This window comes from Nipponia nippon, unplaced genomic scaffold, assembly GCF_047370975.1.
Source record: "Nipponia nippon isolate SJK-2023a ecotype South Korea unplaced genomic scaffold, ASM4737097v1 scaffold_3, whole genome shotgun sequence".
Lineage (NCBI taxonomy): Eukaryota > Metazoa > Chordata > Aves > Pelecaniformes > Threskiornithidae > Nipponia > Nipponia nippon.
The window spans coordinates 119,077,698-119,104,011 of record NW_028262347.1 but is presented as its reverse complement, the minus strand read 5'-3'; the positions used below and the strand labels follow the sequence as shown (position 1 = coordinate 119,104,011).

At 43.8% G+C, this 26,314-nt stretch overlaps 1 protein-coding gene across 3 annotated transcripts in view; it reads right to left on the bottom strand.

Annotated features, from left to right (window-relative positions):
- Positions 1 to 5,033, bottom strand: part of SLC18A2 (solute carrier family 18 member A2) — a 31,930-nt gene extending 26,897 nt beyond the window's left edge. For 2 of the 3 annotated variants that reach the window (XM_087767280.1, XM_087767277.1), the window contains exons 1-3: positions 4,933 to 5,033; positions 4,561 to 4,710; positions 2,460 to 2,811 (exon numbers count right to left, since the gene is read on the bottom strand). In XM_087767280.1, the coding sequence (XP_087623406.1) occupies positions 2,460 to 2,811; positions 4,561 to 4,710; positions 4,933 to 4,939 (509 nt within the window). In that variant the 5' untranslated portion in view covers positions 4,940 to 5,033. Of the gene's footprint in view, positions 1 to 2,459; positions 2,812 to 4,560; positions 4,711 to 4,807; positions 4,862 to 4,932 lie in introns of those variants that run through there. The other variant, XM_087767279.1, reaches the window with a different exon arrangement.
- Between the last annotated feature and the right edge of the window lie 21,281 nt (positions 5,034 to 26,314).

Below are 26,314 nucleotides of genomic sequence, written 5' to 3'. Positions count from 1 at the left end.
ATTTTCTGTTTCATTTATAATAATCACAATTTCCACACTGCTTTTTAACAGATCATATGCATTCTTATTAGGAAATGTCAACTTTAGGGGTTTTTTTGGCCAATAACTTCTACAGTTAATTGATAAATGTGTTAACTGATATTTCTCACTAAACAGTTCTCAGAAGAAAAGCAGATACTGGTACCAAGATACAAATAACACATGAAAGAAAACCAGTAATACTTAAATCTAATTTAGGGCCGCTTTACCATTAAGGCACTCATTTCTGCTGTATGAAAGAAGAGTCTGTCGCACAGGACACTGGGGCGATGTGCTCCTTGATTTTTCTCTCGCACTTGTGGAGCATCTGAGCTTGCAAACCTGCCCCTGTGATTGCAATCACATGCTCAGCCCCATGCAAAAAACCTGTAGGATGTTTCCAGGAGGAAATCTCCGCTCACAGCACTAATGTTCACACTGGTGTGTTGCCACCCCTCTCCTAACAGCAGCAAAGGGAGATGCTACAAGAACGTCTACTGCCCCATGGCCAAACCTAAGGACGTATCACGCGTGTCCCGGCAGCTGGCTCCGGGGGAGAGGTGTTACCCCATGCCTCGGCACAGGCAGCACCAGGCTCTGGTCCTAAGATGTGCAGGCACATGGAGAGGCATTGGCAGGGACATGCACCCTCTTAGGCAGATGTCTACCAAAGAAAGAGCAGAGATTGTATCTACAGTACAACGTAACTGCGCTATTGAAAAAGTAATATCAAAAACGTGGAGCGTATTATTGCCTTTCTCCTGGTTTGGCAGGTTGTCGAAATGCTGATACTAACAAAGGAAAGTAAATATCAGCAGGGCAATAATTTAGACATTTAGGAAAATCTAGAAGAATATCTAAAGAACTGTTAGAAAATATTATTTGACGTTACGTTAATTTGCCCATGGATGAGCTATCATATCCTCACAAAACAATACAGAAAATCAAGGTAACACAAATCTGTTTACCTCCTCAACTTGCAGCAATATTTGTGGAAAACTAATTTTGCAATGACGTACTTATGGCTGTGTAGGTGTTATACAGTAGGAGATAAGGTGAAATGAGAGAGAAATGAAACTGTCTATCTCATTTAAAGCCTTTGTGTTAGATCAGTTCCACAGATTGAATACAGGTTCTGAATTAATAACACTGAGTCAAACTGCTGCTTAGCCCTCAGTTGGATACTCTTCTACCAGATTGAAATTAAACACTCAGACAATATATAATATTATATATATATAAGCTCTAAAACCGAAGAAAGGTAGTTTTGGCTTCAAAACCTGAAATATCTAGCATTAAAGTGCGTTGGTTGTTCTGGGTATTGTCACATATGATAGGCATTGACTGCTTAAACAAATGTGTTTTACAAGGACAAATTTCTACCGCATATTGTTTTCTGAAAGGAAATATTCTTCTTTATAAAAAAAGATTAAATAAGAAATATGAAAATTAGTGACGCGACTAAATACAATTTGACGTTTATTTCCTGCAGAGACTGATCTCATATTCTATCTGCAGCTGCTTCTGTGGGGGACAGTTACACAAAATGCTAACAATAAAATAAAATTAATTATTATCATAAAAAATTTAAATGATATTATAAATACTTTTTAATCTGCATGTAAACATCATTATTGCTTGGATTTGGGGTGGGGGTTGTAAGTCATTGATATCAGTGCTTATACCCTTGGTTCTGGCTCAAAAAAATATTCTTTAAAGCACCATTTAAACATATTTTGTTCAAGACACCATATATATGCAAGAATTTAGAGAGAACAGCTTGAAGGCTGGGCTAGATCATGTACTGATGGAAATCTGTGATCCACTGAACTCGGTGATGAACATGGCATCAGCAAAGTTTGACACTTGTTCATTTTTCACTGAAGTCCACACGAATTTCCCACTGATTCTTACCTCAGACGACTCCAAATCATTGAATACCAAATCACACCAAGGGCCATGCATCTCTGTGAGAGCAAGGGAGGGATCGGAACCCTGCCTACAGTTTCAATATCACGGTTGCCTAATGTAGGTGTAACAGATATATCATCAATTCACAGCGCTTCGTAAATACTATGTTGTAGTGTCTTTTGGCCCCATATAACTGTAGTGAAGACGTTTCAACACCATTTCAGCAAAAGTTTCTATAAAAACCTGAGGTCTCAGGAGCTGGAGGTAATTAATTTATTAATTACCAATTAATAAATTGGTAAGCTGCGCATGAGCCATCTGATACGTTCAGCATCGTACGCTTTTGGAAAGGATGTAGGTGTTTAGAAGTGTTCACCAAGTGTATTTCACTAAAATATTCCTCCAGGTAAAATGAGAAGGCCAGTAACCCAGGGCCACAACAGAATTAAAAATACTTTGTTTGAAATATTGGTCCGGACTAAAACATCAATATAAAATCCTGACTAAGTAATGTAGCAGAAATAACATACCTGTTTGTCAGCGGCCCTATGAAGGGGTTAGTGATTAGCTGCACTGTTGCTTTTGAAGCAAACAAGAGACCGACTTGAACATTTTCATTCAGCAGGTCCTTATCTTCCTTAGGGCAGTCAGATGGGGCAGGAGTCACATTTACTATCATTTGTTCTGTCTGCGTATGATGAAACTCCCTGGGTCGTGTCTTATCAGATTCGTTTCCAGTAACCATCGTTGAGTTGTCGTAGTAGGAGAAGATGCTCTGAAAATTGTCCGTCATTGTTGAGACTACGTTAGGCTTAGTAGTCTGGATTTCTGTGGCATTTGTTTCATGTTTGATGCTGTAAAGGTAACTGGGAATTATTGGCACTGGAAAAACAAATAGAATATATTGGCATCTTACTATCAGGTTATTTGTAAATGGAATCACCAAATTTTCTTGTTTGCTTTGCCATTGATTAGGAAATACAAGGCTTTCCTACAGAGCACATTACTAAGGATTTTGAACGGCGGAAACACAGAACTGAAATAGAAATTTTCTCATGGGAAAAAACACACCCGTAACTCAGAAGTGCAGTTTAAAACAAAAAGTTCTTTTACATTAGTCTTTATTTTTTGCCAGTTTTCATAAATATAAGATTTTCTATACAGACATCATTCAGAAAGCAAAATACAAGACGTATCAAAACCCATGTCTGGAGTGTCATACATGACTGCACAAATCCGTTTATTAGATTGTGAAAACATGAAAGGTGAGAAAAGCATTGAAACTATTATTAAATCAAAATATAAAAAATGTAATAAAACATATTTCTAAAATAAACCACAAAACCATTGATAAGTAACAGCCATAAGAAGGAAAAACCCATAACACTCCTATATAAAGTAATCAGAACTAATGTGTTGGTGTTTGCATATCTCATTACTTTTTAAAAATTTACATTGAAAAGGGACCTTCTTTGTATGCTTTAGGATCTTAGCTGCAATTTAATTGCATTAATACGTATCTCAGAAATTAACATTTCAGAATTCATAAAAACAGATGTCAGGTTCATTCAATTAAACACTAGTGACAGAATTGTCCCTCCTTGTCTTGCATCTCTTCCTGAAAATGCTCATTCTTTCAGTAAGTCTGCAAGCCATGACAATTTCTAGGGCTTCTAGCATACATATTACTGAATAAGTAACTAAATGTTAAGAACTTTATAAGAAAGCATATTCATGTAAAAAAAATCCCAAATCGACGTGCTAAAAATATATATGTTCTTAGCTAAGGCCTACATTGTGGAATCAGCTTTTAAGCTGAAGTCCCCCAAGAAATCCAGGAGTCTGATTCAGAAGCCGACAGTGCAGCATCATCCGAGAGCCGGCTCTGCACAGCCCAGCCCGATCCACTGCTGAGAGACGCATGGGCATTCGTGTGCGCCTCTGTGCGCAGCCATGAGCCACCAGGTTCTCTGAACCCTTTTCTTTAAATTCATATAAACATTTGAATGTGGGGACTTCTAAAACTACCAGTGAAAAATGTTCGAACATCTTGTTTGACTAGATTCCTAAATCTTGACACTAAGCCTCTGAAGCCAGTAAAAGTTGCATCTTTGATCAAAACTTGGATTATTTTGTTAAACCAACTCATAGAAGTGCTTTTCTTAAAACCCAGTCAGACAGTTTTCTTAGTAACCGATCATTTTAAGAGTAATGTGGGGGAAAGAGGAACTATCGCAAGGAAACAGGCATCTCCAATGGTATCTATCTTGTTGTTTCAGTTACATGACCACATGAGAAAAAATGATGATGAGCTAAAAATACTGTTATCTCTTGTTCTGTGAAGTATTAGCGGCGTTTAGTAGAAAAAAGGAATTATGAAGACCTCTTTATACCATTCCTTATTCTGCAATTAACATAGAAATAAAGCGAGACTTTGATGTGTATGGCGGTATGTTTGCAACACCTAGAATATCGTTTGTGTTTAAAAAAAAAAAAAAAATCAGTGCTTGAAAATGTTTGGTTTGAGAGCATTAATCATGCATTCAGGGAGTACATCTGTCACTGGAGATTATTTCTGGCATAAATCGGGAGGGAGGAAAAAAAACCCAACCCAAACCCCCTTCTACCTACCGACTACCGTCAGCAGCATGTTGTCCAGGAGCAAGGCGACGAAGACGATGAGCAGGATGAGTTTCCTGGACTGCCGGCTCTCCCGCAGCCAGCGGAGGAGGCTGAGCTCGCCCCAAGCCATGGTCCCCGTCCCTGCGCCGCTGGCTCTGGCTGCAGAGAGACAAAGGCCGTTAGGGGCGGCGGGACACGGCGGGGAGCCCGCCCGCAGCAGCCCCGCTCGCCTCCCCCCCGCCGCCCCGCTCCGCACCCGGCCGCCGACAGCCCGGCTCCCGCCGCTGCGCCCCGTCCAGCCGCACGCTGCCAGCCGGCAGGGCAGCAGCGGGGAGGAGGAGGAGGAGGAGGAGGAGGAAGAGGAGGAGGAGAAGGCGGCACCTCTCATCCCCGTGTGAGCGCTGGCAGCGGCGCAGGGGGGGACTCCCCTCCTCTCCCCTCCACGGGCAGCGATGCTCTGCCTGCCTGCCTGCCTGCCTGCCTGCCTGCCTGCGGCTCCGGGCCGCGCCGCAGCCGCTGTGTGACCGCCAAGATGGGCCGAAACAGATACGGAGGGGGAAAAAAAGTGACTGCTGAAACACGCGAGCTGTGTGCCCCCTTGGCGAGCCAAATCAAAGTAGTGCCGCTGAGCGATTCTTTTCCTACGATGAGAAATTTGCAGTGCTTGGCATTTAAACGGCTCGTTTTTCGTGTCCTCTCTGCACAGAATTCCCAGGGTTGTACCCAGCCTGTGGCATTTGGTCGTCAGCATTATGAATTTCCTTTCTTCACAATCTGTCTTAGAAACTGCATTGAATGTGTTGAACTGACGAAGAAACACGTTTTAACAAAGAGTTGCGTTTTTTAAAACAGTGTCTTTCACATCACATAATGCCCTGCTCTCTGTTGGTCACCCAATACTCAACTTTGTGAACTGTTCTCTGCTTCACTGGCTTCGCTTTTGGCAAAGCCCATCGAGTGTGGGAGAAGTCCCGTAATGAATTCAATGGTCCCAGAACCAACCTGAAGAGTGAAACTTGTCTTCAGCTTGTCATCACACTGAAGCTGATGACATCATCACTGTGCAAATCGTTTATTTCTTTGACTACATCACCTGCTGTGTGTGTTACCCCATTCGGCGGTGTCCGTTTTCAATGTGATGCGATTTCATTACTAACGCAGGTTTCTTAGGAAGAGGTGCTTGAACTTCTGCTGGTGCTGCTGTGGCAGTTCATGCTGTGTACACCCGTTTCAGGAATAACAGAAGACATTTACACTGTGGAATTTTGCCAATGTGATTAACAGTAAAAGATAAATGTTTATGGTCTAAATTTCTCTCTTAGGTCCTAATCCATCTCTGGATAAAGTTTAACAGGCCTTGGGAACGGGAGTAAATTTTCAGTACAGTGTGATATTGGCTATACACAGATTTTTCTAAAAATAATGAAAAGTGGGAGAGGATATGCTGAGAGCACATCTCTCTTTTGTTTGCATGCAGGTAGCTTTGATTTTATTTGACATGTCCACCATATATATTATTTTTATATGGGACCTATTATGCTGGTACATGACAAATATCACCCAAGGCTGTTGATAAGCTATTGATTCTTGAAGGATGGCTTATCAATGGTTTGTCTTTCCCAAACTTTTTTAACCAGCAACTTCAGGAGTTGGGCACATTCATGTTTGAAGTTGAATTTCCAAAACAGAGCTTCTGCTTCTGTACTCAGAGGAAACAGAACAGTATGATCTACTGGACTGGAGAGAACTGGTTTATCTTCCAAGTATCAGATCCTGAAGGCACTTAGACAGCAAGTTACATCGCCTGGTTGAGAACTGGTGTGGAGTGCAGTAGGAGGAGGGGAACACCGGCTCTGGTTAGCAGCAGAAGCAGCATTAATATGGGATGCCTGCCAGTGAAATGGCAATAGCAATATTCTACCAGGAAAACATGGGTCTGGGTATTGTGTATTCCCAGCAGTTCCCAGGAGAGTTAACTGACAGCGGCGCTGCTGTTTCTCTCACCTGTCAGAAAGCAGATGTGGAGAGAAATAAGATGCTTTTCCCGCCATTTCTGATGAGGGACACGACTGTAGAAGCAACTTGCTTCTCTCTCTGTATCATGTACATGACAAAGTGAACCTCCCCTTCCCCCTGCCTCCCCTCCCGGTCCTCTCTTCTGGAATATTTCTCCTCTTCACCCGTCTGTCGCTGTGGTGCTGACACTCACCCTGACAGCATCTGGCCACTTCGCTCTGCTGGACTTTACATCACTCCCCTTTTCTACTGTCCTAGCTTCTCTTGCCTTCAGCCAATTGATTGTTTGATAAATAATGCTAAAATATATATGCAAAATCATGCCTGCACTATTAGCACGGATAAGCATGAGAGCATTTGAATGCATCTATTTGCATGTAAAGATGCCTACTTGTGCACGGATACTATTGCTTTACAAATCTAGCCGAGGAAATTGTGGTTACCTCTAGGAAGCGAGCAGGGCAGGAACCTGCCAGGTTTGCTGCTCTGCAGATGTAAACTGTATTCAGGCAAATAATGGTTCCTTCACTAATGTTTATTTATCTTTAATCAGTGATCTTTCTATCAACTGAAAAACACGCAGAAAAGGAATCAACCAAATCAGCAATTACTTTTGGGAAGCTGTTGATGATTGGGTTTTCCTATTGAACTTTTTACTGTTATATAATTGTTAATTAAGATTGGTCAAAAAAGAGGGAAGAAAAACCGTGGGATTTTTTCCAGTTGTTACTTGAGCTTTCAACAGACCAGTTTAGGCAAAATTTCGTGCTTGGAAAAATGCTGGTCAGCTCCACTTCTTTTGTTAAGTCTCTACCTTTTATTTGCTTTAACTATCCTTTACAGTACACATGGGCTTATTACACCCAGATTTAATAATAGTATCACTTTAATAATTTTTTATAAAAAATAATTATAAACTCTGAAATGAGTTCCAAAAGCATATATTTATTTAGGAATCAGAATTTTGAGGACCTATGAATACTCCCCTCTGAGTGAAACACCCCTAAGCTCTTAGTGCATAGGCTTAAAGGCACGGAGCATCATAAAGCTGGTGATGAAAAAAAATGTTTTGATGTGGTATCTGACCCTCAGGCTTTGACCGACCGAATGGTAGGCTCTCCTGAATCACCTCTGCGGTGCCATAGAGTCTTTGTGGCCAAGTGAGCTATGCAGACCAATAAAATAGCCATAAACACACAGGCAATGACACTGCAAATGATTACCAGTCTGGAAACAATGTTGGAGAATAGTACTGATTAGCAGCCAAAATTTTGACCTCAGCTGAAAGTTCCTCTGTGGCAAGATGTCCTGGATGCTGTCATGGGAAGCGGCATGGTGTCGTTACAAGCACGGGGGAGAAGTGACATTTTGCTGGTTTGCCTACAGGTTCCTTAAATGCTGAAATTTAGAAAAAAACACTTCTGGTTCTCACCATCCAGGCTGAGAAATGCACTACCTCGCTGGCTTCTTTGGGAAAAGTAATCCCTTTTAAAGCTGTCTCTTTTTAAGATTTACATTTATTTTTAGTGCTTGGAGTTTAATTTGCAATAATTCATAATTATCTTAGCTTTCTGTATGAATTAATCATTTGCAGTTATTGCTATTGGGGAAAATTCCTGCTATAAATAATTCTTACAATTGAAGTTGGAAGACATACCTGGCAGCTTATGTTTTACTAATAACAAGTAATATGCTTAGTCAGCTTTTTCAACCTTTGTAACTCTTTCAAGACTTTTTTTTCTTTGTGCCCGACAGTCATGCTACTAATTACTCTGTAGTAAGACTGTGTGTAGTTAGTTCCACTGAATAATGCATCTCCTCTTCTCCAGGCACTGAGGATATGCATTACATTTTAATCTTCTGCCATATAGCCTACAGTAAGTGTATGTGTGAATGTGTATATTTATATATATGATTGTTCACTGTGACATGTAATGTTCAGAGGAGAGAGAAAAAAAGCAGGAATTTTGTTTTTAAGAAGGTCACTTATCAATTAATGTATAACGCTAAACATTTATTTAGCTGAGAAACTGTGTGTGTGATAACCAGGTCTGAAACTGCGAGGGGTTCATCTTTAAAGCTCGAAAGGCTCAGGGTGGAGAAAGGGTGTGCGGGGGAGGAAGAGATATTACAGAGTTCACGTGTCCCTGCGATAGAGAACTAAAACATCACTTGCTCCCCTTTGCACAGAAACAACAACGTTAATTTTAATGTAGGAACATAGGGCAGCCATTTCCCCATGCACCAAGAAGCTGTGGGAGGAGGTGCAGATATTTTTTGGAGATGTAGGAAGGCTGTAGTGAAGAGGAGTAGAAGGAGAGGTGAAGACAAATAGGTGATGCTTTATTGTGATGTTTCTGGGAAGTGATAGACGTCAGGAGACATATAGATGTGTCATGGAGAAAATCCTGGACCACAACACGTAATGGCATAGGCTATCTCTATGCAGTAAATAATTTAACCTGTTAAAAAGTAAAATTTTTCAAGTTAGGGCACATATTCTAAAATACTGTTCGCACATAGCCTTGACCCAAAGTAGCAGCAGCAGTCTGAGGTGCAGTCCCTTCAGGTTTTCTCCGTACCGTTCACACTGGAGAAAAAAAACACCAAAAGCTGATATGGTTGGGAAACAGTATTGTAAGAGTTTCAATGAGGCTTTGAAATTTTCAGAGTGTTTCAGAACTTTCAGAATTTTATTCTACAGCACAGCATCCCTCCTCTAAAATTCATTTTTTAAACTATTTTGCTATTCACATTAGAAAAAACATTCGGCTATTCTGGAGTTGGGGAAGTGGTTGAGTAATCACCGCTTACCCTGCTCCCTATCTAAACCTCTGAAGAAAACACAGAGCCTATAAGACTTAAGCTAGCATGTTTTAGCATGAAAACAATATTTAGCTCTATATGGGAAAATATTGAGCTACATATGGTTAGAGTAGCTGAAGTAATGGCAGAATAAACGCCAGTAATGCTTGATGAGTGCAATGGTTTCCTGGTATACCTCAGGTGTATATCCTCGCCTTTTAGACTTGCTTGAAAATGTAACCTGAAGAAACCTGGAACTGATGGAGGAGGGGTCAGATATCAGCACTGGCCCTGATTTCTCCTCCTGTCTTCCAGTGCTACGTTACTACTGCCCGTCTGTGACACGAGAGAGGGCAGGGCAGTCCCCTTCGGTCCCACACCCCAGAACATCATCATTTTTCTTCTGGCTTTTTGCCCCCAGAATATTTTTCCTTCCTGAGAGTGAATGCCAGCAAGAGCCACCTGATGCTGAGGTCTCCTCGGGATCTGTCCAGAGAGCCATCGTGCTGCAAGATGGCCAGGGAAGCTATTTTTAGTGTTTTCTGTGGCAGGCTTTGTCTAACCACTCTGGTATTACTGACCACAGGTTAGTGATGGTGAGGTCTAGCTCTGACAAGTTTCATTGCTCTGACAAGAAAAGAGGGTCTGCCAAACACATGAAAAGCTGGAAGATAACTAGGCTAAATAGCACCTTGTTTTATCTGTTCTTTCCAAGCTGGTATTCTGTTTGCAGTGAACACAACCCTGAGGGCAACCCACTGTTAGCTCCGTGATCAATGGGAAGGCATGCTGGCCTCAGTTTTACAAACCTAATTATTTTCGTCAGAAATCTGACTGAAACTAAAAAGCATCTGACTAAAAATCTTTCCTGTCCCTGGAGCTTAGAGGAATTCAGTCATTGCATGTAAATTGTGTTTATATTGACTGCTTACATGTCCTTTGAAATTGGTGCCTTTTAGGTGGCTTTGCAAGAAAACACAGTCCCCTCCAGGCAGAAACTGTGAACTCCATATATTAAGAAATATAATTAGTAATAAGAATGTAGTATGTGTTTGTATTTAAACACACACAGACATATACAGATAAATGGTTGCATGTGTGTGCATATATATGTGTGTGTGTGTAAGGTGCCACTGAGCATCAGCTACTCAGGTAATGGTGCACAAGCCACAAGCCCTGGGAAGTCTGAAGGCAAAGCAGAGGCTGAGCAGGTTGTGGGGAAAGGAAGCAATAGCTTTTCCTTCAGTGGCTGGGCTTCAGAGGCAAATACCTTCCTGCTCTTTTAGCCCAGGCGTCAGCCTGTGCGGTAACTCAGAGTGTCCAGGAAGCTTTAAGGTCAATTTGGTTTAAGTAGTTGCTCACCTTTAACATTTGTCGACTGGTTAAAAGATTAGCCAGCTTTCACACACATCGTAAGCCGTATGCCACAACATAGCTCTACATCAGAAAGTGGATTCAACCTCTTCTTTCTTCTGGGACATAACACAATGCCTGCGTTAGCACCGATTAGTTTTGCAGAACTGGCCAAGGCTGAGTGCATGAATGCAGGAGTCTCCTGAGCAAAAGAGATCCCGAAAGTGAGGTAAGGCAAGTTTGAAGTGTGACATGCATTCATCATCAGCTGCGATGTTGGTAGAAGAAAGGAAATGCTCAGAGGCAGCGACAGTCACGAAGCCAAAAGAGTTCATGAAGCGGAACTGCAGAGGTGGAAACATAAAGCAGGACTGCTGGGCAAGAAAATACTTTTGCCATGCCTTGAATCAGTTATAGGGAATATCCTGCTTGAACTCAACCCAAGTATCTCTATATCTTCAAGACAACTCAAGAGATAGTGAAGAGGGCTATGTGAGATGTTTGCCTCCAACAGGACGAAATAGCTGACGGCCAGGGCAGGCTCTCCTCTTTCTACGTACCTTTGAAACTGCCAGGAGGGAGGAGATGGCTCCATGCCTCCCATAGATCTGTAAACCTTCATTTAGCACAAAGAAAGATGTGCAAACAAAGTGAGAAAGATGGGTAAAACACATGAAGAAGCACTTTTACCTCTTGGTTGCATTTCAGTTCAATTGCTGGGCTGTCATGATAAAACACACTGTGTTGCAAGGCCCTGAAAGCCATACCAGGGGTCCTGGCTTAGTAAAACTCTTGGCCAGATGGTTGTTGAGGTTCTCCTGTCCGGGATTTTCATGCTTGCTTTTTCCATGAAAGCTTGTTCACTGCAAAATCCTCCAGCATGAGCAAGATGGACTGTTTCAGCATCTGCTGGCTGGCTCAGCCATATCTGTGCACCGTTGTAAAGGGACCTCCAGTTCCCATGTGGTGGGTGGGTGTTGTTGGCACCTGATGGCACATCACATCACAAGGGCACAGCAGTCACATCAGGGCTGCCACACCGAGCGGTGGGATGCCTGGAACTTCTTGTGGAGTCATTTCTTGTTCTTTAACACGGTTTTAGAGCAGCTGGCTTCTGCTTGTGTAAAAAGGTTAAACCAAGCTGTAACTTTGTCTCTCTAAAGGATGAGTTGAGTGCCAATAAAATAAAACAAAGTTTCATTTGCCATGTTTAAGAATGATGATATTATAGTAGAATCCCCCAAATACACAATCATCATTAGTGGAAGTGGCTCCGAAAAGTTGGCCAGCTTCATTAACGTTTAAGAGCAAATCCTGTCCATTGAGGAAAATGAATCCACTCTAAAATCCTTGAATTGCCTGCCAGACCTACATCTAAATATATTATCCTGGATTAAACCCTGTGGAAAATTCATAATGAAAACCAAGTCAACCACACAGAGCAGGTGTGAACTGCAGGCTGCTGAATGCTGTGATTGCTTCCCATAGTTTATAATTTTAGCAACACCTGGGCTGAATGTGCTGTGTTGATGCAACAGCCTTATGGATCCTAATGAAATAATTAGGGGATAAGAGCACAAAGAAACATTCAGAGCTTGTGAGAAAACAAACCACCATAATGCAGGAACAAAGATACTAGATTAGCTGGGAGTTGAAAAGCTTTTGTGTGGCTTTATTTATATTGCTGGCATAAATAAAATCTCTTCAGACCTCTATGTAATATGTTATATATAAATGCAGTCAATGAGAAACGTTAACTGCCTGCTCTGGATGGAATTGCTGTAGTTTCGCAGAAGGACAAAGCCTTAAATAAAATATCCTGGTCATATGGGAAAGATGAGATGGCAGAAGAAGAGGAGAGGTTTGTGCCACCTGCCTCTTTCCCTTCTGGGCTCCCTGATAGCTCAGGGAAGGGCAATGGGTGCTTTCAGAGGGCTGGTATCCTTGCTGCAGTCTGAACTGCCCTCTACGGCTGCCCCTCTCTATGCTAACCTGTACGACTTGGGACAAGTCACAAAACCATGACATAATCGCTTGCTGCCTCAGTATAATGTGTGTAATGCTCTTTACCTAATCTCCGGTAGCCTCACACAGCCTTTTTAGTTAAGGTATAAGTTAAGTTTTAAAGTCTTCCATGAAGGATGTCATTGAATAACCAGCTGGTTTTCTTTCATTTAAAACTAACCACAAACACAAGAGATTTCTAATGAACATTAGAAAAAAACAAGGGAGGTGTAACTGTACAAGTAGGAGCAATGTGGGTCTTCCAGACAAGCCTACAAAGTCAGTGGGTTTCCCTTTTGAAAGGTGATAGAGGTCAGGTTGAACAATAGATTGGTCAAAGGTACTGAGAAATAAATACATTCAAAATAAATACACAAGACTGCCTCTGAAAGATCTGAAGGTTAAAAACTGTCATTGGACAGCTCTGAATTCTTGAAAAATTTGGTTTCAAGTTTGTTCTGAATATTGCAGTAAAATACCAGTGAAACGTGGGGTGCATGAGCTCTACCTCTCAGCTACGCATGTGACTCACTCAGGATCTGCTTAGATACCTGGAACAAAAACCTGGCTATTGTAGGGCATCTAAAGTAGCTTAAAACCATCCATGGGCTTATTCCCTCACCCATTGCTAATGGATGAAATTCAAGGAAAATTTCTACTCTAATACTTTGACAGCCCTAACAATTACTCACATGTATAATCCCTGACTTCAACATATGACTTTGCAGGACTGGATCCTAAAATGTGCTAGCAATAATAATAAGTATTTAAAAAAAAAAAAAAATTGCTCTCTAAGCAGTGCTCTTTTGTGTAACCTTTTAATAGAAATTATATTTCTCTGGAATATCTGTTCTAGACCGAAGAAAACAGACACAAACTAAGTTTATATCTTACATGAGCTTGCTGAATTATAATTCTTAACACAGAAAAAACATGATTTATGATCTAGAATGACTGAAATCCTTTGCTTCATCATATCTGTCATAATGTCTTAGATACCTGCATACACTAGTGGAAATGCTGTAGTAAATTTCTTCAGCCAAATTCCTTTTTAAAAATCTTTTTTGATTTTCTTCCACCAAGAGTTCTTGTGTTTTTACATTTGTTTTCAGCAGGAGATTTTTTTTGCCCCTTGGATTATACAATCTTTATATGAGTCTAAACACACTTGGAAAAATAGGAAGCCCTGCCTGGGAATATAAATTGCACTGCTGTGCTTAGTCACAAATGGCTGAGCGCAATGAGATTTTACAACAAACCAGAAATGTCTGTGTTTTGTTGTGTCAATAAATGTTCCAGTGATGCTCTTAAAGACAATAAATTACTGGTAATGGAACACTATCCTCAGCATGTAGAAGTCATTTTCCACTTCCAGACATTCTCAGATTAGGTTTAAATTGCTATTAGAAAATCCTAAATGTGTTTGTTTGAAGAAAATCTTTTTAATGCCTAGAAATAATCCAACAGTGGCTGGTTAGAGCAGAGTTAGCTAGAGTATTCCTGGGCAGCACAGTTTACACATTTGGGAGGGAACTCAGCTCCACCAGATCCTTACTACTAGCAGAGGGAACAGTACAGAGAGATTTCACAGCCTGTAATTTTTTGCAGCTGCTTGACGATACTGCTCAGCTGAAGAGAAAATGTGTTGTCAGTCTGCTGAGAAAATCATTCTGAGAGTCTGCGTTTATAACATGGGCATAAGACTTGATCCTGAGATGGCGCGTCTGGGCTGCAGGTGGCAGAGGGTACCTTCATCATGGCGGTTCACAGAAAGCCTTTGAGGTAGCAGAAGTAAATGATGGACATTGCAAGCAGGGCAGGATAGCAGGATAGGAGGTGAACGGAGGAAAGGAAGAAGCATTCAGTGAAGGAAACAGCAGAAAACAGGACTCTGGTGTGCAACCATTAGCTCTTTTGTAAGTAGAGCTGTTGGTTTCCCTGAAGATCCACTGAAATCCACGGTGTTTTCATTGCTAGCGTTCATGTGCTTGGTAGTGCTTGCAGCCTGGACCTGAAGGTACAGATGCTGGGGTTCTTACACATCATCTTTTCTTCAGCGTTGATTTTAGCAACAGAAAATCAAAGCAGGACAAACTCTTCACTTTTTTTCTTATTAATGGTAGCAATACTAAAGATCGGAATAGCGTATGTGTTTAGAATTGTAATGAGCTGTGAATAATCTTCAAGATAGTGATACTCTTCCTGGTCCCACACTGAAAAATAAGGAGTGAACTGGAGACATAAAGCATTAACAGGAATTTTTATATTGACTTTCTGAGGTTTTTCAGAAAGAAATCCACAAGGGATCAAGCAGGAATTTCAGAGGGGCTAATTAACTCCACGCTTTACGAGAACCGTCACTGGCAAACTTAGACTGTGCTGGACTGCACTGCGCTGTCTTACAGACTAATGACCCCCAAAACACTGAGCAAATGATTCTTTCCTGAGCACTGCCCAAAACTGATTCCATGCATTCAAATTCAAAATTGCGTTTCTCTTAACATAAAGCCTTCTTATTTTATTTTGTTTTATAGAACAACAAAAAAAAGAGAATAAATTGGTGCTGCTAATGGATATATTTCCATTAGCTATAGGAGGATTTGCCCACATGCATGATATTTGGCCTGTGCTGACATAACTGAAAAAAAGAAAGGTTACCATTTCATGTTGGAAGCCATTGAAACTGGCTGTGACACTTCCTATTTTCTGTCAGTGTTTTGAGCTTTTATAAGCCTTGTGCAGTCTTAACGTGATAGGTAATTTCTCATAGTATGTGCAGGGGTCCATGAGCATCGATGTGTAATGTTATATTTATGTATAAACATATGCATATGTATGTGTGGGTACATTATGTATATAAAGTGTGCTCTGTAGTTTTATTTTCAACCCTACTTAACAGGAGATGTGAAACCTCACATAATGTATGCATTGCAACTGCACGTTTATGTTGCAGCATATTTGACTGAGCTTTCCCTGATGTCTTTATTGATATTCTCCATGGGGACACAAAGAGCAAAAGTATTAATGAATTCTGATTCTGAGTGAGCAGAAGCTATGCTAAATGTATTCAGTAAAAGAGGCAGCAAATATGAGCCAGAAGGCTCCAAGCTGTGAAGAAAGTTCTGGCCGTTGGCGAGCTTGCTGCACGTTTTCATGTGAGATTCCTCTTTTAAGGACCAAATCTTTCCCAGGGTGTTAGATCTGCTGTCAGTGATAGCTCCTCAGGGCCACGGGAGTCCTAAGATGAGCTCTCAATGGTACATGGGCTAGAGGATTTCCATAGATCTTCCAGGGGAAAGCAGTTCAATAAAATGCTTTCTTACACCTGGACTTAGTTATATGCCTTTCTTTTTGCCAATGTATTCAAAATTTGATACTAACATAACAGAGGAGTGAAGTTGGCATGGTGTCAGGCGGTTAACAAACCAGTAATTAATGGATATAATGGCAAGAAATCTTGACTATTTGTGTCTGGCATGTAGAGAAGTGGGGCACATAGGTGTGAAGCAGGTGGTATCAGTGAGCAAAATGCTATCAGCCTTAACGCAGGTGGGAACAGACTTGAGCAAGGGTCTCCATGGAGAAGGGAGTTTGCAGCATCTCTCACATGAGACTCCACTTGGTTGTTGCGAGCCAAGGAGCGGTACCAAGCTTCTTCACAGGGTCAGGGAAGGGAGAAATTCAGCCCTTTTATGTTGAAAAGTTAACTATAAATAATGAAGCTACAGCTAAGTCAAAAGATGCATTTGTTCAAACTGAGAAGCCATGAACAGTAAAAACTAAGCTGAGCCCAGAGCTTTGCCTGAAAGCCTTAAAAAGGCTTAGTTTTGCAACCAGAGATTTTTTCTTTAATATAGCAGAGTGCAATATGATGGATAAGAACATAGAAGCCATGAAATGGATAAATGTGATTTGCTGAACACTGCATTTAAAAACCTGCAGTACATCCATCTTTATCCATTTACTGCACCTGCTGGAGAGTGCAGTGGCTGTGTCCATGAATACCAAAGTAAACCACGCTGCTACAAATAAACACAGAGCCTGGCTGAAGGTGCGTGCTTGGGTGCTTCTATGCAACCAGGGTGCCTCCACTCTGTTGCTCATACTCAGACTTTGCTATGTTTTTAAGAAATACCTTGTGCTTTCTGTCCTGTTATTCTCGACTCCAAAAGCATTCTCCAAAGAAGAATTAAAGAAACGCTGTTGTCCTCCTTCAGGCCATCATGAGTAGAAAATCCTTGGCACGCAGATGGACATCTGGCACGTAGAAATTGCTGCCTGCTTGATCGTTAGACGATGCCATTTCCCCCCTCATGCTCCTTAATGCAGCTTTCCCTGCCTCTCTTCTCTTTGCTGTAGATGATCTGCTACTTGGGGCAGGCATTACCTTTCTATTATTTAGTTGTGCAGTGCATAGCATGAAGGGCTTCTAGTCCTGGACTGCGACTACAAGCTACCTCCGTACGGACACTAGCACATCAACGGGCATTTGTCATTACCATTAGCAGCACCCCACTATATTAGACAGCACCAAGCTGAGCAGTTTGTTCCATTGCAGACTGAACGTGGCTACCTAAGCCAACCTACCAAACGGCACTTCTATTAACCACTCAGCAGTGCTGTGTTTAAAATGTTTGCAAACTCTGAAGCAATGTTCTCTAGGTGGAACTTCTCCTGCCTGTGGGTATTGCACAAGCAGAGCAGGCCTTCTTGGTATTTATCAACTCTTGAAATTAATTTGAATTTCTTTGTGAGGCAACGAGCCATTCAGTGCAAATGGCTGATGATATTAGCAGCTTTTGTCCAAGGGATTTAGTGCTAGCTGATTACACAGATAACATGCTTCTGTTCCTAGTTGTCAGTTCTGTATGCAGAACTTGTAGAACCAGAAAGAGAGCTGGGTCTGAAGTGTATAGCGGAGTTCAATAACCAGAAACAGAGACATCTTTTAGGTGTTAAACATTTCCTTTCTGGGTCACGTAAGCCTTGCCAGGAACTGAGTGTGGATATATGGTACTATCTAAAGCACGACGCTTTGATGATCCGTGTTCCAATGGTACCTTTAGGGAGAAGATCTTGCTCTTTTTAAAACCTGTTGTTAGCCCAAAACAAATTGATTGTCCAACGTTAATGAATACTCAGCAAAATCACTTGCTTGCTACGGTATAACTCTTAAGCATTTTGTTAGTGATTTCCAGTCATTCATTTCTAAGAAAGGAAGCAACATGCAATGGGCAGATAGCAGCATTAATACCTGGACTTCTTTTCTGTAGACGTACAGCCACCATCTCCCTCTGTGTATGAACTGCACTTCTGTTCTCTCTTCCGCTTATCTGACAATAACCACTGCCTGGGAAAACGTGGCCTGTTGCAGCTCCAAGTCACGGAGTCACAGATACGGCTTGTGCAAACGTAAACGAGAAGGCTGACAAAGCCCAGAGTGATAGACCTGTGTCAGGGAGGTGAATCTGGGTCAGGTTTTGCCCTTCCGTGCACCCCTGTGCAAGCCCGGATCCACACAGCAGCCCGAGCGGCACAGTGCTCACGCTGCCCTGCTCTCTGCCGCTCTCTTTCTCCATCTGAAGCCTTTGCTGGCAAGTTCACGCTGCTCTAAGCAGCATTGATTCCTGCCTGGATTTCTGTCTGAACTGACGTGAGAGTTGTGTGGGGGAGAGGGGAGAAGGCAGGCGGGGAGGACGGGCGCAGGGGGAGGGCATGGTGGCCGCTGTGTTTGCTCTGCACGCTCAGCACCTGCCCCGTTCCCCCCTTCAAAAGCAAATACAGAGAAACGCCTGCGAAGGTGCAGCGCCGGCAGGCTGCAGGGAAGGTGAAAGAGGCAGCACGGGGCCATCGGCGGGGATCCGCACCCATTTTCCCCCCTTCCTTGCAGAAAGGTACCCCAAGGTTGCACGCTGCACTCCATGGCCCGGGAATGACACGTAGGAGCGTGTCGCCGCTGGTTAACGTCTCCTTTTCCTTCCCCATTTCAACGGAGTCGTCCACAATGTCTTTACTGCCATTGCTGGCAGCCATTTGATTTCCCCGTGCCTTATATTTCCTCCTGCATTCCGGGCAGGGAAAGTTCAGCGGCCGGAGCAGCATTTGCAGGGGTGGTAAGGTCGGTGTTACACCGGGATGGGGCTGCGGTGCAGGAGCTGACATTTTGGTGTGTTTACATCAGATCTGCCTCATGCAGTTATCATCAGCCATGCTCCCAAGACTACAAGCTGGAACGATTCAGGCCCCATGGCCTCTACCATTGCAACTGAAATTCCACTAAAAATAGTGATAATAAGAGAAGCGGGCGACATTTAAGCAGCAGTCTGGGCCGAGTATGAGCAAGGTTGGAAGAGAACAAACAGAAGATTATCTGTCCTTTGAAACACTCCCCTTCTTGCCAATTCAAATATTGACCGGCTGCAGAGTAGGAAAATCCCTGCTTGCAGTGGGATGGGAATGGCTGAGTTTGCTTCAGAGAGAACCCATAAAGCAAAGATGGTGTTTGGAGGCTTCCAACAAGGGCCAGGACTCCAAAGCAGAAAAAAGGCATGGAGTGCTTTGAGGGGGCTACCTCAGGGATGCTATTTCAGTGTGAAACCTGAGTGGAAACACAGATTTCAGCCCCAGACTGCTCTGTGACCTTCAGAAGTGCTCAGTGGTGACACCAGCTGAAGGGGTCCTTGTGAGAACACCCTCCCCCCAGCTCTTTTCATGAGCATGGTGTGAAACGGATGGGGGAACCGATCTGCCTGGAAAGGAAACATGTGCATTGGGGGTATCGTTCAACTGGATCCATTCCCTAATCTGGCTCCCAGCTCAGCTGTACAAGCAGAAGTGCCACGACAAGCGGTGTGGGGTGGCGTTGGGCACGGTTGGGCTGGAAGGGCCATGGGATGGAAGGGAAAGTGAGGAAAAGGCAAGGCAGGGGCAAGACCTTAAGTGCCTTAATGCTCACCACTTTACAACATCAAATCGTGGTCTTAGCGTAGCTGGTTGCTAGACCGTGTGCACAGAAAGGTCTCATGTGCTTTCATCCCTTAAGAAGGACGAGGCCTGGGCTCCCTCCCTCATCAGTGCTGAGAGTGCGTTGGAAATGCCTGTTTCTCCCCTCTGGCCACAGAGGAGATCTTGACATGGCTCAGACTGCATGCCTCTGTCTGTCTCCAGTCACTCCAGTTAGGCAGGATGGATATCACCATTTGTAGTCACCTTGAGGGGACAGTTTCCCGGACCTTGCCTCCCACAGGATTCAGCATCAGTTACTACACGTCCACGTTAGCAAGTAAAGCAGCACAGTAGGAGCAGGCCTGTAGGGTGGCACAGCTGGCAGTGGGGATTCCTGCCCACACGGTCTATGTTTCGGGGGCTTTACTTTGGATTAGGTCTGGTTTGCTCCTGTCAAGCCGTCAGCCATCAGCGATGGAAGTGCTTCAGGCACGTTCTTGGTGAGCAGCCTGCCATTTACCAGGGACCCACAGGCCCGCTCTGGCGTGCAAATCCAAGCGCAGCAAGTGGGGACAAGCAAGAGATTCACTTCCAAGTGCACTCCTGGTCCAAACCAAACTGCTGGAGTAACCATATTCCCACCCACCTCACATGACTCTTGTTCCTCAACTATTTCCAGAAAGGAGCAAGGGTGAGCTCCTGCAGCTTCTTTGTTTTAAGAAAGGTGTTGGTCAAAGAAAATCAAGTACCGAAGGATTTATTTCTTCTTTCTTGCTCTGTTCCTAATCCTGAAACGATAACAAACACCTTTCCATTGAACTCCTGAAGTGATTAACCATCTTCCACCACCAGTTGTATTGGGTCTGGCTGAGGTGTAATTAATCTTCCCTATAGCAGCCTTCATAGTGCTGTGCTTTGTATCGGTAGCTAGACAGATGTTAATAACACAATAGTTTTTTGGCTACTGCTGAGCAGTGCTCACACAGCATCAAGACTGTCTCCCCAGCAGGAGGCTGGGGGTGAGCAAGATTTTGGGAGGGGACATAGCCAGGACAGCTGACCCAAACTGACCGAAGGGGTGTTCCATACCATATGACATCTGCTCAGAAATAAAAGCTAAGAGAAAGGGGGAGTGGGGGGCATTTGTTATTTACAGCATTTGTCTTCTGGAGCAACTGCTATGTGTACTGAAGCCCTGCTTCCCTGCTTGACCAACCCAATCTCCTTCTATGAGAGGGTGACCTGCTTAGTGGATGAAGAAAAGGCTGCACATGTTGTCTACCTGGACTTTAGGAAAGTCTTTGACACTGTTTCCCACAGCATTCTCCTGGAGAAACTGGCTGCTCCTGGCTTGGATGGGCATACTCTTCGCTAGGTAAAAAACTGGCTGGATGGCCGTGCCCAGAGAGTGGTGGTGAATGGAGTTAAATGCAGTTGACGGCCGGTCACCAGTGGTGTTCCCCAGGGCTCAGTGTTGGGGCCAGTTCTGTTTAATATCTTTATCAATGATCTGGATGAGGGGATCGAGTGCACCCTCAGTAAATTTGCAGATGACACCAAATTGGGCGGGAGTTTTGATCTGCTGGAGGGTAGGAAGGCCCTACAGAGGGATCTGAACAGGCTGTATCAATTGTAGGCCAATTGTACGAGGTTCAATAAGGCTAAATGCCAGGTCCTGCACTTGGGTCACAACAACCCCATGCAACGCTACAGGCTTGGGGAGGAGTGGCTGGAGAGCTGCCTGGGGGAAAAGGACCTGGGGGTGTTGGTCAACAGCCAGCTGAATATGAGCAGGCAGTGTGCCCAGGTGGCCAAGAAGGCCAATGGCATCCTGGCTTGTATGAGAAATAGTGTGGCCAGCAGGACCAGGGAAGAGATTGTCCCCCTGTACTTGGCACCTTGAGTACTGTGTTCAGTTTTGGGCCCCTCACTACAAGAAGGACATCGAGGTGCTGGAGCATGTCCAAAGAAGGGCAACGAAGTTGGTGAAGGGTCTGGAGCACAAGTCCTATGAGAAGCGGCTGAGGGAGCTGGGGTTGTTTAGTTTGGAGAAGAGGAGGCTGAGGGGAGACCTTATCGCTCTCTACAACTGCCTGAAAGGAGGTTGTAGCAAGGTGAGTGTTGGTCTCTTCTCCAAAGTAACAAGCAATAGGACAAGAGGAAATGTCTTCAAGCTGCACCAGGGGAGGTTTAGGTTGGATATTAGGAAAAATTTCTTCACTGAAAGGGTTATCAAGCTTTAGAACAGGCTGCTCAGGGAAGTGGTGGAGTCCCCATCCCTGGAGGTATTTAAAAGCCGTGTAGATGTGGTGCTTAAGGACATGGTTTAGTGGTGGACTTGGTAGTGCTAGGTTAATGATTGGACTTGATGATCTTAAAGGTCTTTTCCAACCTAAACAGTTCTATGATTCTATGAAGTGGCTGGACATCGCCTGCTGATGGGAAGTAGAGAATAAAATCTTTGTTTTCCTTTTGCTTCCACGCAAGGTCTTTGCTTTTGCTTTTATTAAACTGCCTTTATCTTGACTCACGAGGTTTTTTTTCATCTCATTTTCTCCCCACCTGTCCTGCTGAGGAGGGGAGTGATAGAGCGGCTTGGTGGCACCTAGTGTCCAGCCAAGGTCAACCCACCACAGTCCTTTTTGGAGCTCAACATGGGCCACGAGACATCAGAAGTTTTGTATTAAGCATGCCATAGCTATAGTAGTTATTTAGTGGCAAGCTCCTGCACGAGTCACGGAGTTTGTTGGCTGCACTGCTTATCTCTTTATTTTGCTGAGCTTGGGAACATGTTAATACAAATAATGCCTCTGTGCTTTGCCCTGGCATCAATGGCCTTACTGTGCTGGGGAAGCTACCTCGGGGAGAAGATGAGGGAATAGATCCCCCTCTCCTTACTTGGGATTGATGTGGATGGTTTTATTATGCAGGTTCACAAGGTCCTTGCTCACCCTTATGTGAGGTGTTTAATACTACTAATCAATACTGTTGGCCTATTATGGGTTTTGTGGAATCTGGTCTTGTCTTGATGTAAGAGAAGAACTTTTGGGTGAGGTGATACTGAAATGTGCCCTGAGGTGGCCAGTCCCTGGGTTGCAGGGTGTGTGGAAGGATTTGGGCAGATTCCGAGGACAGTTATTACCTCCCATAACCTAGGACTTTACACCTGAACAGGCAAGCAACCCTGGCAAAATGACGTGCCACCTGATAGAAGGGTGCCTTGCCTACCCCAATGAAAACCAGCAGCTTCTAGCACTGTACTGGGGCGTGGCCTTTGCCTATCGAGCCACAGTTCAGCACTTTCAGAGGACTGTGGTTGAGGCAGGGACCCAAACTGCATCTGAGGACACCATGGTTGAGATACCACTACAGTAATTGCCCCAGTAGTGAAAAAGAAACAGTGGACAAGAAGAACAACGGGTCCATATGATCGATTAGTAAGGGAGGAGGAAGAAGAGGAAAGGTTTGGTCAAGGAGCCAGTCCTCCGACACAGAAATTGGAGGAAGGTGTGAGAGAATTCAAACAGGAAGTGGAAACTACCCGGTCCCTGACCTCATCAGAACTTCAAGACATACAGAAAGATTACAGCCACCAGTCGGGTGAACAGATTGCTGCCTGCCTGCTCCGATGCTGGGATAATGGGGCCAACAGTCACAATTGGAAGGTAAGGAAGCCCAAGAGCTGGGATCCCTTGCTAGAAACCAGGGAATTGAGAGAGGAATTGGAAAAAAGGCAGCAATTTGCAGTCTCTGGAGACAGCTCCTCTCAATTGTGAGGGCAAGATATCCATTCAAGGAAGATCTTGTGAACTCCCCAGGAAAGTGGACTACTGCAGATGAAGGCATTCAGTACCTGAGAGAACTAGTGGTGCTGGAAGTCATCTACAGTGATCTAGACAATGATGAGGTCTCCAAACATCCAGAGGATGTCCTGTTCACACAGGCCATGTGGAGGAAGGTGATTCAAAGTGCCCCAGCATCATATTCTAACATCTTGGCAGTGATGTATTGCCTGGATATGGATACACCAACTGTGGAGAGAGTGTCTTCTTGGCTCCAAAACTTTGAAGAAAATCTCTGTACCTCCTCATCCCTATGGGGCAGTGCCTTGGCTGTCAGAGGTGCCCCAAGAAATCAGTCCTCTCCTGCCCTGGTCAGAGGGAAAGTGAGTCCCAAGCTCATACCATGTGGCACACTCTGGTTCTTCCTGCATGACCAGGGGAGGACATGAGTAAGTGGGATGGTGAACCCACTTTTATGCTGGAAGCCCGTGTACATGAACTGAGGGAAGACAACTGTTAAGAAGGGGCCACCCAAGAAGGCTCTCAGCTCAGTTGCTGTAGAGACACAAGAAGGCAATCAGCGATCTCCCAGACACAGAAGAACTGAAACACCTCCCCTGATCCTGGTGAGGGGACTTCTAGTCTGGCACTGCAAGGGTCAGACAGTGAATACTCTGACCAGGAACAGGAATAGAGGGTCCCTGCCTTTGGCCAGGAGGAGGAAAGGGATGATCTGGTATACTGGGCTGTGTGGATTCGATGGCCTGGCACATCAGACCCACAGAAGTATAAGGCTTTGGTAGACACTGGTGCACAGTGTATGCTCGTGCCATCAGGGTACAGGGGCACAGAACCCATCTGGATCTCTGGAGTGACAGGAGGATGCCAAGAATTGTCTGTATCAGAGGCTGAGGTGAGCTTCCCACTTGAGGACAAGTGGGAAAAGCACCCCATTGTGACTGACCCAGAGGCCCCTTGTATCCTTGGCATAGGCTACCTCAGGAGAGGTACTTCAAGGACCCAAAGGGGTACCAATGGGTTTTTGGTGTAGCCACTGTGAACACAGAGAAGATCAGACAGCTATCTACCCTGCCTGGCTTCTCGGAAGACCCCTTCATTGTGGGATTGCTGAGAGTTGAAGAACAGCAGGTGCCAATTACTAGCAGGACAGTGCACTGGCGGCAATATCACACAAACCGAGACTCCCTGGCTCTTATCCATGAGCTGATTCATCAGTTGGAGAGCCAAGGAGTCATCAGCAAGACTTGTTCACCTTTTAATAGTCCCATATCGCCAGTGCAAAAGTCTAATGGAGAGTGGAGGTTAACAATAGACTACTCTGGCCTGAATGAAGTGACGCCACCACTGAGTTCTGCTGTACCAGACCTGTTAGAGCTGCAATATGAACTGGAGTCGAAGGCAGCCAAGTGGTATGCTACAACTGACATTGCCAATGTGTTTTTCGCAATTCCTTTGGCAGTGACGTGCTGGCCACAGTTTGCTTTTGCGTGGAGGGGTGTCCAATACATCTGGAATCGACTGCCCCAGGGGTGGAAGCACAGCACCACTTACTAGAGGCACGGGGCAGCATCGCTGTCCCTCTTCTGCTCCAGGATCTCACGTGCCAGGTACAGCAGATCAGCCTGCAAACCATCTATGGCTGACATGGGGCTGCTGGAGCAAGAGCCAGGCAGCAGCAGCTTTCTGCAGACACGTGGGATGCAGGCACCACAGCTGAACGGTGTGGCATGGGGCCAAGAGGCTCGATCTCACACCCGGCGTGTGACGCTAGTCGAGCTGTTTATTAGATTAAGCATCCACATTTTCCAGTCACCACATTTTCCCTGCAGGAAGAGTCAGTCATTGTCAGTATTAAAGCCTGATGAGACCTTCTCACTGAGAGAAAAGTGTTTCATCATTATGAGTTTCCAGGTCTTCAGTGACATTTGATGAAATCATATTAAACACAATTATATTCGAGGGGAGCACGTCTAAGTTCTAATGAGCCTTTATAGTTATTCATTATCTGATTTCCTCATTTTCATTTTCCAAGGGTTTGGTTGCTTCATTCAGTTAAATTAAGGGAGAGCCATTTTCATAACCTCTTCCCTTCAACTTTCAGGTCCTTTGCTGAACTTTATGGCTCTTTGCCGGCAAATATTTGCATATGCTTGCTTAATTTTTAGCTTCTAGGGTGTCCCAGCATATATGTGAAGTTATGGACAAGAATAGCTTCATGGATAAGCACTTGCAGGTTTACAGGCTACATTTCTTTGTTTTTTATCAAAGGAAATTGTTACATAAAGGAAGCGGGCTTTGCATTTTCAGAAATGACTACAGTTAGTGGGATGAAAGCCAGGCACTACAGGTGCTTTGCACAAGAATTATATGCAGATTTAAAGCATAAATCCCATTTTGTCCATTTTGAGGGCATACTCTGGATTTAAATGGAAATGGACAGAGCAGCACACTGACTTGTACTAAAGATTAATATCTTCTCTGCCAGTCTGGTCTGGTTCATTATTTAAGTCCCTGATGTGGGGAAAAAAGGTTCTGGATTTTAACAAGAGTGCATATCTTCATTCAATTTTCCTTCTCTTTCTGTCCCTTTTTCATGAGGAATCCAGGTTAGATATATCCACTGAAAGCTGCAAATTATATCTGTAACTATAATTATAATTATAATTATAATTAACTATCTAGGTCGCCTAGAGTAAAGACGGTGAAGAACTGATGAAGGTGCTAGTTGGCTTCTCTGTAATGATGTGTTTCCCAATAACTTTTCCTGGTAGTCTCATTAAAAATCCTTTTTTGGGAAACGAAGGATGTTTGAAATAGTGCATTGTGAACAATCACCG